The sequence below is a fragment of the Periplaneta americana genome, chromosome 15, assembly GCF_040183065.1.
Source record: "Periplaneta americana isolate PAMFEO1 chromosome 15, P.americana_PAMFEO1_priV1, whole genome shotgun sequence".
Taxonomy (NCBI): domain Eukaryota; kingdom Metazoa; phylum Arthropoda; class Insecta; order Blattodea; family Blattidae; genus Periplaneta; species Periplaneta americana.
This window is the reverse complement of record NC_091131.1, coordinates 32,343,567-32,361,780: the sequence shown is the minus strand read 5'-3', so window position 1 is coordinate 32,361,780 and position 18,214 is coordinate 32,343,567. Positions and strand designations below refer to the sequence as shown.

At 36.9% G+C, this 18,214-nt stretch overlaps 1 protein-coding gene across 2 annotated transcripts in view; it reads right to left on the bottom strand.

The window, feature by feature from the left end:
• The window catches only part of LOC138714791 (ubiquitin carboxyl-terminal hydrolase 48-like), a 675,878-nt gene that overhangs the window by 635,034 nt on the left and 22,630 nt on the right, over positions 1-18,214 (bottom strand). For both annotated transcript variants that reach the window (XM_069846924.1, XM_069846925.1), the window contains exons 6-8: positions 14,339-14,581; positions 5,704-5,861; positions 2,156-2,263 (exon numbers count right to left, since the gene is read on the bottom strand). In XM_069846924.1, the coding sequence (XP_069703025.1) occupies positions 2,156-2,263; positions 5,704-5,861; positions 14,339-14,581 (509 nt within the window). The remainder of the gene's footprint in view (positions 1-2,155; positions 2,264-5,703; positions 5,862-14,338; positions 14,582-18,214) is intronic.

Here is an 18,214-nt window from a genome sequence, read left to right as displayed (position 1 = left end):
GGTAAGTGTTCCAAGTGGTTTACAAGCGAGCTTGGAGAGTTTAAAGAAACCTGTTTATTCTATTACAACCTATTTACTTATTACGGAATGTCTGAACTTGGGGATACATATAAACAACTCAAACGTAAATATAAGAAGGCTATTAAAACGGCGAAAATGCTATTTTACTCCAATTTAATTAATTTCTCTGCTAATAAATCTAAAACTACGTGGTCTATCGTTTCTGAATTATTGAATAACAACTCTTAACCCAAGAACAAACATCCCGTCATAAATGCTGAAGAAATAAATAGCCATTTTATCTGTCAAGTAGATGAAATTGTCAATATGCTTAAAGGAAACAACGATTATTCATCCTTTATAAATAATTCACATAAACCTGGTACAGTTTTTAAACTTAATTACGTTACTGTTCAGCAGGTTTACACTGCTATTCTGATACTTAGAAACAGTTCTTGTCCAGATGTTTATGGTATTAGTCCAAAAATGATCAAAACTGCTGCTAATTTTATCTGTGAACCATTAACTCATATTTTCAACACTTGTATTGATAAATGCACCTTTCCAGACATCTTTAAATATTCCAAAGTTATTCCGATCCATAAAAAAGGTAATCAGCTAGATTATTCAAATTATAGGCCAATTAGTATAATACCTACACTTTCAAAGGTATTTGAAATCTTATTACACAATCAAATTACAGATTACTTTGAATACAAACGTCTATTTATTAATCAGTATGGTTTTAGATCCTCCCACAATACAATTGAAGCCATAGTTAAATTTGTGGAGAAGTGTTTTAGTGTTTTAGAAAACTCCAGGTTAATGTTAGGCCGTTTTTACGATTTTACCAAAGCTTTTGATACCATTTCTCATGATATACTCATAGAAAAACTGAAATTTTATGGTTTTAATAATTCTAGTACTATGTTTTTAAATTCTTATTTAACAGACAGACACCAATCTGTTTACTGTAATGGTGCAATGTCTCAATTTAAACCTGTCAAGTTTGGTGTCCCACAGGGTTCCGTTCTTGGTCCTGTGCTGTTCATTATATATATTAATGACCTCCCAGCCAGCATTGAGGATGACTGCCTTGACACTTTCATGTTGGCTGATGATTTGGCACTTGGAATTTCTCAGGATAATGATGTTTCGATGAAAAGACAGCTTGACAACACATCGCTCAGGATAAAAGACTGGTGTGATGCCAATAAACTTAGAATCAACTCTAATAAGACTGTAGATATTCAATTTTCTTTTAACAGAAATATTACTGACTTGTCTTCCTCAGTTAAATTCCTAGACATTCACCTCGAAGCCGGTCTGGGCTGGAGTACGCACATAGAATATCTTGTTAATAAAATTAATAAAGGAATTTTCATGTTATGAATCCTCAGACAAACATTATGTTACAATTCTTTACTTACAGTTTATTATGCCCATATTTACAGTCACTTAAGTTACGGGATGCTTTTGTGGGGCAACCATACTTCGGTTTCTAAGTTGTTTATCCTTCAAAAGAGAGCAGTGAGAATTATTTGTGGTGTCTCTTCTAGAACTCACTGTAAACCACTTTTTGTACAACTAGGAATACTTACGTTGCCGTCAATGTTTGTTCTCGATTGCCTTCTGTATGTTAAGCGTAATGTGCATAATCATCCTACTTGTTCATCCATTCATAATTATTCTACCCGTTCCAGACTTGGCATATATTTCACTAAGTACAAATATAGTACTACAAGCAATAGTTTTATTTCCATATCTTATAAACTTTATAATTCTTTACCATTGAATATAAGAAACACGTCATATTTTACTTTCAGAAGGATGGTGAGAAGGACTTTGATGGCAAATCCAATCTACAGTGTCAATGATTTTAGCAATATTACTTTTTAGATACTATTTGTTTTAACCTTATGTAATTGACAAATCTGTACATTTTAACCTGATCTTATACTATTTATTTTAAAACTTTTAACCTGTTTTTGTGAATGTCTGTGATTGTATATTTATTTTTTTATTCTTACATTATATTCATATTGTAGTAGTCATGTATTATATGTATCTACTCTGACGTTGTCTATGGCTGTAAATCGCTGGATGACATTAAATTCATCTATCTATCATGTATGTAATTTCAGTTTTTACTTACCATCTCCATCCTCGTCCGCTCCAAGTTTCAATTTCTTTCCCTCCATTTTCTCTACAGCTTCATCATTAAATTTATACCAGGTACTTGTAGTGCTATCACAGATGTGGGCTGCAACGTAAGAATCAACATAATGAATTTAGCCATTGCCATAATACAGAGTTTCTTAAAAAGAATACTGGTATTTTCAATTCGTTTTGAAATCAATACAGTTACAAAAAAGTACCAAACAAAATTTGTTGGTTATTTCTCGCCCACATCAATATTTAGGAGTAGCACAACAGACTCAAATAAGAGACCTAAGTTGCTCTAATATTTGTCTCAACCTCCATTCCTAAGCTATGATAGAACAAGGTAGTTTCTTTCAAGGAACTCTGTGGACAACAGATTTCAAGATGTTGAAAATTGGTGAGACGTTGCTAAGGAAATTTATTTTCTTTGACTTTGCTAATATGCTTACTGAATATATTCAAAGGCTTCAGTTGATGTGCCCAAAATTCGTGTGGATTTTCACTTCTCTGCAATGCTTATCTTTTTAAACGTCTTTTACCACCTCTTCATGCTCTTTTCGCTGATGGTGCAGATTCATACATACGAGCTATTCCATCTCAAATCGACCGAAATATAGAGAAAATTGACCTTACAATTTCTAAATACAATAAAACTTTTTTTGTACGTAGAGAACTGTGATACAGTGCTTTGTGCAAAGTTTGAGGCTTCAGAACTTCATAGTGTTTAAATTTAAAATATTTAAATTTATCGTATTTTCATAAAATTTGCAACTTTAAACTGTTGTAGCTCCGAAACTCTTTCACCCAATGATCAAAATAATGGTTTATTTCGATGCTGAGAAATTAAAGTTTATATTGACATATAAACAGATTTTCTTACTTTTTATGGAAATGGAGAAATTTAGGTTTTTCCTCATTAAGACGCCTTTGCCAAGGAAAAAAATATTTTAAAAATATATAGTTAGATTCCTATTGAAAGTACAAATAAACACATATTTTTTTACTGATGGCACGTTGATAAGAAAGTATTGAAAATATCAAATAAAGAAAATAAATAGTACGCGCATGAACTAACCAGCTGACTGTGAGGCGGGAGCTAGCCAAGGTAAGCAAGGCCTGGAGACATAAACATGTGATGTGTCGTCTAGCAGTCATGGCTGTGCTAGCTTTACCACAGGTTTTCATAAACACAGGAGTAAAATGACGCCCAACACTCGCTTATCTTCAGCTCTCGGCCAGTGCGTGCGGTACTGCACCGTTCAAGTCTAGGCGTGTGAAAATAGTCTATTTAATACCCTCGAAACTTATTGCTGAGCCACTAAGCAAACAATGCCGAATCCCTCTTAATAATGCAAGGTTTTTTCTCAATATTTTTTACATTTTTACAAATGGGCAAAAATCTAAAAGTAAGTAAAATCAGATTATCTGTCTCTCTGTATACAATAAAATTAAGGATTACTTCTTAACATAACCTACCAAATGTCAGCTTCGAAATAAGCTCTCGTTCAATGTTCTGCAGTAAATGGTTCCAGAGTTCTGAGCGCTGAAAGAAGCTTCTTTTTATAAAATATGCTAAATTTGTCACTCAATAATATGAAAACCGTTTGACATTCGATAGTATATTTTTGAAAATGCACTCTCCTCAGCACCTTGTATAAATAGGGAAAAAATTAGAGTATAAAAAATGCGAGGTTTTTTACTGATCGATTTCATATGGAATAGCCCATACGTCTAAGTTCATGCTACACCTTAATAAGAGGTTCAAATTTTTCCTACCACAGCTCTTTGTGTACCATTAGCTACACAAATACTGGGACGACTAGTAAATTAGTGCTAAAATGTTGCCAACAAACATAATGTTGGACACGCAACCTTAGACTGCCTGAATTGATGATTTTTCTGACAGACAACATACCAATACAACTTCCTACTCTCTAATTACAATTACATAAAATGCAGTATTCTTCTTGGGAAAACCCTTCACAGAGTGTGATGAAAATTGGCATCAGTTACTTTAAATTAAAGGACATTTAAGATATTTAGAAAATAAAAATTAAATAACATTCAGTACTTATTTAATCTATTTTCAGAATGAATAACTCACGGAACTTTGAAAAGAACAATAAGAACAGAAACAAAACAATACTTACTTACTTACTGGCTTTTAAGGAACCCGGAGGTTCACTGCCGCCCTCACATAAGCCCGCCATTGGTCCTATCCTGAGCAAGATTAATCCAGTCTCTACCACCATATCCTACCTCCCTCAAATCCATTTTAATATTATCCTCCCATCTACGTCTCGGCCTCCCCAAAGGTCTTTTGCCCTCTGGCCTCCCAACTAACACTCTATATGCATTTCTGGATTCGCCTATACGTGCTACATGTCCTGCCATCTCAATCGTCTGGATTTTATGGTCCTAATTATGTCAGGTGATGTATACAATGCGTGCACCTCTGTGTTGTGTAACTTTCTCCATTCTCCTGTAACTTCATCCCTCTTAGCTCCAAATATTTTCCTAACAACCTTATTCTCAAACACCCTTAATCTCTGTTAATCTCTCAAAGTGAGAGTCCAAGTTTCACAACCATACAGAACAACTGGTAATATAATTGTTTTATAAATTCTAACTTTCAGATTTTTTGACAGAAGACTAGATGACAAAAGCTTCTCAACCGAATAATAACAGGCATTTCCCATATTTATTCTGCGTTTAATTTCCTCCTGAGTGTCATTTATGTTTGTTACTGTTGCTCCAAGATATTTGAATTTTTCCACCTCTTCGAAGGATAAATCTCCAACTTTTATAGTTCCATTTCGTACTATATTCTGGTTACAAGACATAATCATATACTTAGTCTTTTCGGGATTTACTTCCAACCCAATCGCTTTACTTGCTTCAACTAGAATTTCCGCGTTTTCCCTAATCGTTTGTGGATTTTCTCCTAACATATTCACATCATCCGCATAGACAAGAAGCTGATGTAACCCGTTCGATTCCAAACCCTCTGTGTTATCCTGAACTTTCCTAATGGCATATTCTAGAGTGAAGTTAAAAAGTAAAGGTGATAGTGCACCTCCCTGCTTCAGCCCGCAGTGAATTGGAAAAGCATCAGATAGAAACTGACCTATACGGACTCTGCTATATGTTTCACTGAGACACATTTTAATTAATCGAACTAGTTTCTTGGGAATACCAAATTCAATAAGAATATCATATAAAACTTCTCTCTTAACTGAGTCATACGCCTTTTTTAAATCTATGAATAACTGATGTACTGTACCCTTATACTGCCATTTTTTCTCCAATATCTGTCGAATACAAAAAATCTGATCAATAGTCGATCTATTACGCCTAAAACCACACTGATGATCCCCAATAATTTCATCTACATATGGAGTTAATCTTCTCAAAAGGATATAAAACTGGAAAAAGAAGTAACACAGCAACAACAAAACAGGAATTAGTACCACAATCAGCAGAACAAGAACAATAAAAAAAAGGACTTGCAGACTATTTGAATTGCTGTTTCACACTCACCAACATAATGTCCTGAGTTTGCACTATGACCACAATGAATCAGCACAGCACTTAGGACATAGAGCAAAGATCCATTAGGCTTCTGCAGGTACATAGACATGTCCAGGTTCTCTGGGAACTGTAAATACGAGCTCAGTTTCTTCTTGCAGCCCTTCTGTCTGAAAGCACAATACATAACATTTGAGAAACTCTAGTTACAGTGCAGCCAGGTGACAGATAGATACTCCAAACACACTGCAAAATTTTAGTGGAGGAAACAACCGAAGGGTCCATGGAAAGAACATGCTAAGTCACTTTTCTTAAATTTTATAAGGGAGCATTTCTTAACTTCAATATCCTGATAAGACATCATTAGTTTACATTTCATTTAGTTTAAGTTACCATATATATTATTATTTTAATGTACCGAAGTACATATGATATTTCCATGCAGATACTCTGCGTCATCATACGATGTAAGAGTAATGGAACGGAGAAAAATTCTCTCTCTGAGACGATTCTGTCCGACGCCGGGGTGGTACCCGGTGTGGCTTAGTGGATAAAGCATCAGCATGTAGAGCTGAAAACCCGGGTTCAAATCCCGGCGCCGGAGAGAATTTTTCTCCGTTCCATTACTCTTACATCGTATTAAGTTACCATGTTACAATTCAGGTTTTTTGCCATTCTGATTTACTAGAAAGACAGTTCACTTTATGAGCTAGCAGATGGGACCAGAAAACAAAATTAAAAAATACTTAGCTTGTTCTTTCTGTGGACCCTTCAATCGTGTCTAACTACTCTGATGGTCCAGTGATTACAGTGCTGAATCTGTAGACCCGAATTCGATTCTAAGCATACCCTTGAATTATGGCTTGTACTGGACAGGCCCATGATCCAAGTAATGCAGGGTTTTTGCCGGAAGCTCGGTGCCCTTGTGGCATCCCAACAAATCTCAATCATCATCTCAACTCAACATGGGTGCAGGGTTGTAGTCCCAAACTTTACAGTGCCAGAACTCTTTTTGTTTTTTAACTTTTGGGGAAGGGGAAGGTTTGGATGCAAAAAGAATAAGACAAAGAAAGAAATGCTATAAAGTAAGACTGTAAGGAGAATGCAAGGCAACACCAATCAATATCTACTCCATTTACCTTCTGAAGCTCAAGTAAACCGAAATGGTCACTGTAAGGGTGATCATTCTGCGCATTGTAATAAGCTGATTTAAATTTCACTTTTGTTGCTTCACGGTGGGCTGCACTTGTTTATTCGCCAACATTTTCAATTGATTGCTTTTCAGACATATGAATAATTTTTTGTGCCATATTATGAGCACTGGATTTCTTGTGTTCAATGATTTTTTTCGTAGTGACTTAAGCTGATCTGATCTGATCTGTAGCAATTTACTGAATATGAGCGCCATTCATTAGATACAGAAATACAGTCCTTTTTTTAATGTAATGCACCTAATGTAGTTACTTCATGACACACTTTACAGCCTAGCTTTCATTGCTTATACTCAATCCACGGATACGCTTCTTTTTTTCTTGACCACACATTTTTTTCATTCCTTACATTTGGCCACTCACTTTGCAGGCCGACGTTTTGGCTTTCACTATTTTTAACATTATGACATTGAATATTCTTTGCAGTTATACTGGGACTGTCTGTATCTTTTATAACAGTATCTCTGGTTGAATTACTAGGTTCATCAAATAGAAGCGATAGGTTTGAGACATCAACAATATCAGGAGAGGAAGCTTTTGTAACTCCACTAGTAACGGCAATGACAAGAGAAAAGAAAGAAGTTAATGTTTTTTATCTATGTTTATTTTGTTCCATATTTACTGAAGAGCAAATGTTTCAAGCAGTCTTTTAGTCAGTTATAGGCAGTAAATTAACTGTTTAAAATTCACTTCGTAAAATAACTGGGAAACAAACACCACAGACAATCTCCTGTATCGTACAAAGACGCGAAAACTAACAAAATACGATACGAAACGAAAGTGAATTAGGAATGTGATCATTTCGTGCAGGTGCACTAAAGTTTAGTTTGGTGGTTGTCCTGTCACTGATTCTTCCACCATTTCTCACCACACAACGTCTACGCTCCTAGTGGTCTCGCGACCCTCTCTTTCCGAATTTGTTCTGATTTTCTAAAGGAAGCGCAGAAAATATAATCACTAAATATTCTGACATTAACTAAGATATCGTTAGCTGGGAAAGTATTGTGATGTCAAAACAGATTTTAAAATTCCAAATCAGTGCCGGAGCTCCGCTCCACCTTCGAACACAGTGCCGGAGCGTCGCTCCGCTCTGCTCCACCTCCACTACGTCCCTGCATGGGTGTACCACTGATCAGCTCCCTGGGCAACAACTCTGTCGATAAATGGGTCTACAAAACTGGCTTCATATGGGTGAATGATTAACAGACAAGGACCCGCTAATAAAAAAAAAATATGTCATCTTAGTCATTTTATTATCAGCCCAGCAATACCTCATTTGAGCATTTCCATTCCCATTCTTCTTCTTCTTCACCTTACCCATATGCCTTTCAGAGCATTGGGGATCCTCAGTAAAGGTTTTCCATTTCCATCTATCTAGTGCCAAACATTTAAGTTTCACGTTGCTCAGGGTGGCACACTCAGTATAGTGCTGGCCTTCTGTGCCCGAGGTTGCGAGTTCGATTCCAGCCTAGGTTGATGTCACTTAAGTGTTCTTAAATGTGACAGGCTAATGTCAGCAGATTGGCATGTTGTTGTTGTTTTCTAATGCCAGGCGTTTGACAATAAAGTCATTTGACCTCTTGCACTCCAATATTTTTCAAAGATATTATCATGACCGAGAAGCTTTTGTCATCCAGTCTTCTGTCAAAAAATCTGAAAGTTAGAATTTATAAAACAGTTATATTACCGGTTGTTCTGTATGGTTGTGAAACTTGGTCTCTCACTTTGAGAGAGGAACAGAGATTAAGGGTGTTTGAGAATAAGGTTCTTAGGAAAATATTGGGGGCTAAGAGGGATGAAGTTACAGGAGAATGGAGAAAGTTACACAATGGAGAGCTGCACGCATTGTATTCTTCACCTGACATAATTAGGAACATAAACTCCAGACGTTTGAGATGGGTAGGACATGTAGCACGTATGGGCGAATCCAGAAATGCATATAGAGTGTTAGTTGGGAGGGCGGAGGGAAAAAGACCTTTGGGGAGGCCGAGAAGTAGGTGGGAAGATAATATTAAAATGGATTTGAGGGAGGTGGGATATGATGGTAGAGAATGGATTAATCTTGCTCAGGATAGGGACCAATGGCGGGCTTATGTGAGGGCGGCAATGAACCTCCGGGTTCCTTAAAAGCCAGTAAGTAAGTAAGTATTATCATGACCAGCCAATGAAGCACAGATTTTGAGATGTTCCGAATCCATTTCTTGGTTTGAGTTGTACAATGGGCAGTTAGGGGACTGATATATTACAATTCTATGCAGGTGTTTAGCCAAACAATCATGGCCTGTTGCCAATCTAAATGCAGCTACGGACGATTTTCGTGGTAAATCGGGAATTAACTGTGGATTTTGATGCAGAGAGTTCCATTTTTTCCCTTGGGATTGTGTTATCAAATTTTGTTTGTTGAAGTCTAATTATGTAGATTTAATAAATCTCTTCACAGAGTAATACGTAGATTTAGTAACAGGTCTGTAAGTAGCAGTGCTGCCCTTCTTTGCTAAAGCATCCGCATTCTCGTTTCCCAGGATTCCACAATGGGATGGTATCCATTGGAATACAATTCTTTTATTGAGTGATAGTAATTGAGAGAGCATTTTAGTTATTTCTGCTGTTTGAGATGAAGGAGATTGGCATGTAAAAGAACTCCTACGAGACAAAATTCCAGCACACCGGCAACGCTGATATAACCTCGGCAGTTGTGAGCATCGTTAAATAAAACATAATTTAAGCTCCACTATACTCTTTTACGTCTTTCTCTCAGCCTCTTCAGTGCACTCTTCATAAGTAACTCTTGGATGTCGTGTTCATTGCAGTCTTGCTTTCATAAACTGTTGTGGTTTTTGGTCGCCCTGCATTCGAGCAAAATGACAAAACCACTTAAGTTGTCCTTGGGTAAGGCACTTCTCTATTAGGGGTTGATCTAGCTCATCTCTTATTCTATGCTTACTTACTTACTTACAAATGGCTTTTAAGGAACCCGAAGGTTCATTGCCGCCCTCACATAAGCCCGCCATTGGTCCCTATCCTGTGCAAGATTAATCCAGTCTCTATCATCATACCCCACCTCCCTCAAATCCATTTTAATATTATCCTCCCATCTACGTCTCGGCCTCCCTAAAGGTCTTTTTTCCTCCGGTCTCCCAACTAACACTCTATATGCATTTCTGGATTCGCCCATACATGCTACATACCCTGCCCATCTCAAACGTCTGGATTTAAGGTTCCTAATTATGTCAGGTGAAGAATACAATGCGTGCAGTTCTGTGTTGTGTAACTTTCTCCACTCTCCTGTAACTTCATCCCGCTTAGCCCCAAATATTTTCTAAGCACCTTATTCTCGAACACCCTTAACCTATGTTCTTCTCTCAGAGTGAAAGTCCAAGTTTCTATGCTTACCCAGATTAAATTGCGTCTCATTTTTCCAGCAATGTGGCAGAGGCATTTCATTTCAGCTCCTAACACTCTACGAACATCCTTTCTTCTGGTTGACCAGCTTTCACTTCCACACAATAAGATGAGCTCCAAACACCATCTGATATATTTTCAACTTTGTCTCCACAGTAACTTCTGCTTTCCCTTTCTTCTATGGTCTGCTTTAGTTGATAATAGATACTACTGCACTTAAGAGCCTTGTTTAGAACTTCGTGGTGGATCTTACTGCATTCATGGAGTATAGTATCTAAATATTCATAACTCATTTCATATTTACAAGGTCACATTATTAGCGTGACACTGAACCTCAATTCCTGTCGAACCCAGTTTGAATCCAGAGTAGCCTCTCCTGGACGAGTTATCTTCCAAGACTTCCCAGTCTCAACCAACCACTCATTTGGGTTATTCTTTGCTCCTCCTTACTTATGGCCTGTCAACAGCTTATGCTGTCTAACATGGCTTTTAAAGAAAAAAAATTGTAAATTAAAAAATAGTAACGGTATGTAAAATAACTTGACTATTTCGGCCACAAAATCTTGGCATAATCAGGACAACACTTCATTATAAAAAATAAAATTACAAAGCAATGCTTAAAACGTTGCGCTGCCAGAAGGTCGCATGTTCGATTCCCGATGAAGTCATGGATTTCAACTATTGATCTAATTCTTCCAGATGCACTATGACCCTGGAATTCACTAGTCTCTAACAGAAATGAATATCAAGGGTATTTCCTTGGGAATAAAGGCAGCAAGCACATAGGATAGACATTCGAAACTGCTAATGTCAACTGCCTGTAAAGGTGGGAGCTTGTGATCTTCAGTTACTCTATGGTCCTCCATGGTCTACAATAGAGATACGGAATACCTTAAGGTACAGTCACACATCGCTACTTTTGCAGCACAACTTTTGTACTGCAGCTGCAAAAGTTGCGTGTCGTGTTCATACGTAAGCCAAAAGTAATGCGCTGCACGCTACTTTTCGTGCTGCGCAACCCGAGTGCTGCAAAAGTTGCAACTGAAGGTTTCGAGTCTGTTCACACGCAAGGCGCTACTTTTGCAGCCGCAGTCATGCTGCAGGTTTCCATCTCCGTGTTGACTTCTCAATATACATTTTGTGGTTATGTTCGCATTATTAAGAAACTCATGCGAAAGCTTCCTTATCTATTATTTGCTTTTCTGTCGTATCTAGTATTCAGAAATTGACATTATTTTTACTATAAAGCTTTTAAAAATGCGTATATACTTAAATGATAACCAACAGTATATTCACGTAATCAATGTTGGCAACCCTCCTGTTTGGAACTACGCTACGGAAAATTTAAAAAATGAATTATATCGTCAGCAATTATGCTCAGACTGTGTTGTGTATTTAATAACTGTTACAAATAATTTATTTTCATCACATTTAACATTAAAATATATCCAAACAATAAAAGTATCATTGGCACATTTGGGTGGTAACACTGGTTGCAAAGTTTTAACAAAACCGATATCAAAAATGCTGCGGCTGCAACCCTGAGAACCCTGTTCACACGTCGCTACTTTTAAGCACCACGCAGCATGGAAAAGTAGCGGGCAGCAGGTTCGGCAGCCGCTACTTTTCGGGTTGCTCCGTTGTTCACACGTCGCAGTACAAGAGTTGCGCAGTTTTTTGTACTGCAGCGCTGCAAAAGTAGAGACATGTGACCGTACCTTTAGTTTTCATGATAGTAACAATGCATCCTTATAGTTTGGAGATATAGACCTTAACAGGAAGATAGAAATAAAAAATTGAAACACCGGAAAAGAGAGGTTGTTATGAAGTGTAGTATCCTAATATTCTAGAAAAGTTAAAATAAGAAACACTAAAATTAAAGAACAGACAACAGTGAAAGAACTTTAATATGTTTGACAAAACTTTAAAATACCGAACAGAATTGAACAAATCATATTTCAAGAACTAACTAAAATGCTCTCTCAATTAATAACACTCAATAAAAGAATTGTATTCCAATGGATACCATCCTATTGTGGAATCCTGGGAAACGAGAATGCGGATGCTTTAGCAAAGAAGGGTAGCAATGCTACTTATAGACCTGTTACTAAATCTACATATTACTCTGTGAAAAGATTTATTAAATCTACATACTTAGACTTCAACAAACAAAATTTGATAACACAATCTCAAGGGAAAAAATGGAACTCCAGAGTTAATTCCCGATTTACCACGAAAATCGTCTGTAGCTGCATTTAGACTGGCAACAGGCCATGACTGTTTGGCCAAACACCTGCATAGAATTGGAATATATCAGCCCCCTAACTGCCCATTGTGCAACTCAAACCAAGAAATGGATTCGGAACACCTCAAAATCTGTGCTTCAGTGGCTGACCATGATAATATCTTTGAAAAATATTGGAGTGCAAGAGATCAAATGACTTAATTGTCAAACGCCTGGCATTAGAAGAAAACAGCAACAACAACATATTTCAAGACAGATGACACTTGACTAATAAACAAAATTGTATTGTACAAATCAAAAGAAATGAGAACTGTAGAACAGTCACTAGCTTTTGAGATGCAAAAAGTGAAATACAGAACAGAACAGGCAAAAAGAACTAAAAAGTACTGTTGTTAGTGTGCCGTTTTGTTTCGGCACACTTGGTTCATTTCTTTCCTTTTCCTTTCTTTCTTTCTTTCTTTTCTATTCCTATTATTTCCTTTTTAGTATTAGTTTATCTCATCTTTTCATAGATGGCTTTACTTCTCCTCCATTTTTAGTCTTTCTTTCTCCTTTAGATAGCTTGTTTCTTTTCTTTCATTATTGCTCTATTATTCCTCACGTATAAGGAGCGAACTTTGTGATCACGTGACTTGAGATTGGTATGTCATTGGCCATTTTGCTTTTGGCGTCGGTTTTGAGGGAGCATTACCATACAGTTTGAGTTTAGAGGAGAATTTTGATGTGAGTGTGAGGGAGACACTGAAGTAGGAAGGTTGGACGACAGCTGTGGAGAGCTGTGCGTGTGGCGTCTATCTGCGATGGGATTGCAGATAACCCAGTGAGGGCAGGTGCATGAACTGGTGTAGCCGGGTCTCGAACGGGGTTCGCGAGTCACTACAGGCAGTAATGTAGCCGAGCTGGAATGCAGTGTGCTGAGTGTTTTGGGAAGGCGTGAATGTTGAAGAGAGACCATTGTTATGTTGGTTTCGAGACTGGCCTACCAGAAATCATACCAGGTTTTTATATGTCAGTTATGTTAAGTTTGGTGTGATTAGTAGAAAGATTTTGGTTTCATATAGAGTATGAGAGAATAAGCTGGCTTTCGTCAAAGGTTTAAACATTGGTTGTGTAAAAGTGATTGCTACCATATCAGACAAGTTGGGACTTGTCTAGCAAGCTACTAATGATTACAAACTATGAGTACAGATGGCGTTACTAGTGTATGTATTGACAAATGCCAGGTCAGAATTACCATCTAATCATGAGAGCTATGAATGTTTAGTGTGTCAAACACAAATCGCATGAGCTGCAAGTTCAGGACTGGAGGCAATCTCTCCAGAGTAATACTGCGGGTTGCATCCTGCTTATCCATGCAATAATCAACAAAGCTAGTTGGAGTGGTGTATTATTAGTGATTGTACTTTACCAGAGTCCTCGGTTCATTTTCTTTTTTTGAGAGAGTGATTAATAAATATGAACAAAGTGAGTTGATGATTTACATGAAGTGTTTTCTTTGTACCACCTTACCAAAGAGACAGTCGACCCTATCATAGCTTTCTACGGCAGGGTAATACTTTATTATTGAAGTAATGTTTACTCAATACTTTTAATCATCTATACAAAGTACACAGAGCCCGACCATTTCATTAGAATTTTCGTGGACAATGACAGATTTTCTCCATGTATTTCGGTTTCCCTTAAACACTTAAAATTCTCTTCCAACAATCACTGTAACATGTATACAGTTGGAAAGGGCTTTAAACAAAGAATTACCATCTAATCATGAGAGCTATGAATGTTTAGTTACCTGTCAAACACAAATCGCATGAGCTGCAAGTTCAGGACTGGAGGCAATCTCTCCAGAGTAATACTGCGGGTTGCATCCTGCTTATCCATGCACACAGCACAGTGGTAGCGGTCTGCACCTTCCAGCCTCTCCTCCTTCAGGAACTCCTCTAAGCAATCCGCCAGTGTCTTGTGGCCAGCAATATTTAGCTCCAGTTCGTAAAACATGGATGGCCGAGCAGACTCTGTCCCACATTGCTGACACCTGAAAACAAATTACATCCATTTTCAAAGACAGTGTTATGAACAAGCTGCGGATTTTTAGGCACTAAAAACAGTTGACATAGGCAGGCAAAATAGGCATTCAAAATTCTAAAATAGGCATTTAAAAAGGCACTAACAATTTCAAATTCTTAATAGTTAACACGACCATAGCGTAGCATTATACACTACTTTCTATAGGAATGTCATTATGGCAGTGAATAACTAAATATTCGTCCAAATGTTGTAATGAGAAGTGATGTTTACTGTCTGTAAGAATGTTCTTAAATTAGGAGAACCTCCCTTCACTTCACATGAAATGATGGGGCAATACTTCAGGGACCCAGTCTCAGCTGGGAACCAAACCAGTGGGAACGCAGTAATGTCCATGTATTTTCCAATCAGTGCTTCTGATGACTTTTGCTTTGGCATATCTCCGCAATATACTTTACGTATTACAGCAGAAAACTCAACTCCATACTCAAATCACAAACTCACAAAACGGATACACAGTTCAAAACAACTACCCTAGTCAACTATCACAATGATTCATGCGGCTTTCGAAATACATTTTTTCTTATTGGCTGATTTTAAATTATTCGATTTCTCCGCGCTCTAGGGGCAGTAAAACTTAACACACAGAATTATCGACAGTTCTGTATCACTTCCCTCTGCTGTATAAAAAAGAAACAAATTACAGATTCAAAAAAATATCGATAGAATGGTCAGTAAAATCAAGTATAATATATAATACGGATATTTAGGCAACTTTTAGGCATTTATAAGCACATAGGCATTTACTAGTGAAATAGGCAATTATGTTGTTGTTGTCTAGTTCCTTGCATTTGGCAATGAAGCCATTAACAGTCGTGCTTTCCAATACTTTTGAACTGTAGTTTCTTCTGATCTTAATGCTTCACAGGTCTTCAAGTGATCTTCATTCATTTCTGCTGGATCATTACACAGGACACATATTGGTGAAGCTGAGATACCTATTCTGTAGAGATGACTTGCTAGACAGTCATGATTTGTCAATAGTCTGAAGGCTGCAACTGCTGTTTTCCTTGGTCTCTGGGGGATTATATCTGGGTTGGAAAGTAGTGTAATCCATTTTTTGTCTTTAGCATTTGATTCTATTTCTTGTAGGTATGAATGAGAAAATTTTGTAGTGATCAAGCGTTTTATTGAGGAATATGAGAAATTAAATTTAGGCTTTTGTTTTATTGTTGTGCCTTTCTTTGCAAGTGTGTCTGCGGTTTCATTCCCCATGACTCCACAGTGCGCTGGAATCCATTGGAGATGGACAATCTTATTAACTTTTTGGAGTCGTGTTAACATTTTGTAGCATTCTCTTATTTTTGTTGACATATGTGCTGGCCTATCACAGCACAACAGAGTCCCTCAGCGGCACATGAGGGAAAGGTCGGTGGATCTAAATAACATTTATTTAGCCCTCCCGGCTAGGTCCGAAGGACCCTTTGACCAATGACAAGTGCGGTCCCCCTTTCATACTGGGGATTTAAGTAGGGTGATGTAACTGCCACATTGTAAAAACTGGTGCCTGTTAAGAAAACAGTTACATGAAAGCCACAACATACATGAGTATGAGTCCTAAAGATAAACATTCCAGAGTTAAAACTGTCCCCCAATCGGATCTCCGGGTGGGGACATCTTTAGGCAAATCTCACCATACCAATTCCAAATAGGCAATTATAGGCACTATAGAATTCGCATATAATACTCACAATGTCTTAAAATGGATATGTAACCTGAAATCTTCCGCCTTCAGGTTAAGGATTAAAATAGGCATATAGGCATAAATCTGCAGCTTAGTTATGAATAACAGTGGCTAATTTTACATCCAAGAATTAGTCAAATTACATGAACAGAAAATTCAGACAACGCATGCAAGAGCCCAAAACCAGAAGCATAAAAAAAGAAATGACAGCACTGTACACCACCCAAAGAAAGACAGTAGTGGTGATTGATTTATTGATTGGTAGAGATCTGTGAAATTTGCGAGAAACAATAACATAAGTTGTATTCTCACCAATTCGCAGCTCTGGACAATTGCATATTTGATCTACAGTGGACATCGTGTAATCAGTTTATAGCTGGACACACGTATTAAGAAGTAAGAAGTAAATAACATAAATTATACATCTTGATTACACAATTTTTAACACTGTATCACTTCGGAATATGTATGATAAGAACTTTCTTGTGTTAAATTTTAACGTACCTTGTTAACATGTTTCGACCTATTTTCGGTCATCTTCGGAACTGGTCGTTGTTGGTCTTGGCGCCTCTTGTTTCCTGTGTGGGTGCGTTCGTAGTGTAGAGTCAAAGAGTGTATGTGTTTTGAAATTGAGTTGTGTGTTGAGAACACAAGAAAGTTCTTATCATACATATTCCGAAGTAACATAAATTGTTCTCATTTTGCCAATTTTTTGCATTATTTCTCCATATTTCTACCCATAATCCCAAAAAACCGCACTTCTGAATCGTGAAATAACGCGAATGCGTATAACAAAGTGAAAAAAAGAAAACATAATTAAAGTTTTTAAACAAATTCCAGCAATAATTTGAGAAATCTTAACAATAATGTATTTTCAATTAATAATCATAACAGAAATAAAGAAGGTAAATGTGCGAATTCTAAATGAGGCATTAGAACAAGTAGACAGCTTCAAATACTTGGGATGTGCCATAAGTAGTAACATAAACTGCTTCCAGGAAGTCAAGTGGAGGATAACAATGGCAAAGGAAGCATTTAGTGGAAAAAGAAGAATCTTTTGTAGACCTCTGAAAAAGGAACTAAGGAAGAGACCAGTGAAGTGCTTCATGTGGCATTGTACAATATGGGGCAGAAACATGGACATTACGATGAAGTGAAGAGAAGCGACAACACACATTCGAAATGTGGACGATTTTTTTTTTTTTTCAGAAGTTGTTTTCAATGACTCAATCATACATTACGAATCGATTCTAACAATTTGTCCCAGTCTGCGATACCAACTATTCTTTTGAAACGTCAACTAAAGACTTATAGGACTCTTCCCTTTGCAAACCATAGGTAGAAAAAAAATGTTATACATCTCTCACATAGATGGCATGAGAGGTGATACACTGGACAGTCTCTTTCTGATTGGCTGGAACTATTCATCCTGACCTTCATTAGTCTACAAAATCATGACTTTGGACTTGAATGTACACCATTATATTTTGGAGCACATTATTTTGTAGGATTGATTAATTTCTTGAAAACAAAACGAAATACAGCCTTTTTTTTTTTAATGTAATCTTCATCTTTACGATGTTGGTGACGTATATTTTCTCTCCTAAAATTAGGATGCACGGATTATTCGATGGTGCGAAGTATTCATGTATATATGATATAATATATTATATTATGTATACAATCTATATAAATTGTAAAAAACTGAAAATTTGTGCGGAAAATGCTGCATATACCACTCTTATTATGTATAACATATTAACTCAGTATCATAAAACTTCCATATATATGATATTTTAAAATAACACCACCAAATTGGCAATAACTCTGAAATCTTGGAATTTTAAAACAAATTTTTCTTAAAAAATAAAACCACTCTATTGATTTGTTATGGTCTTC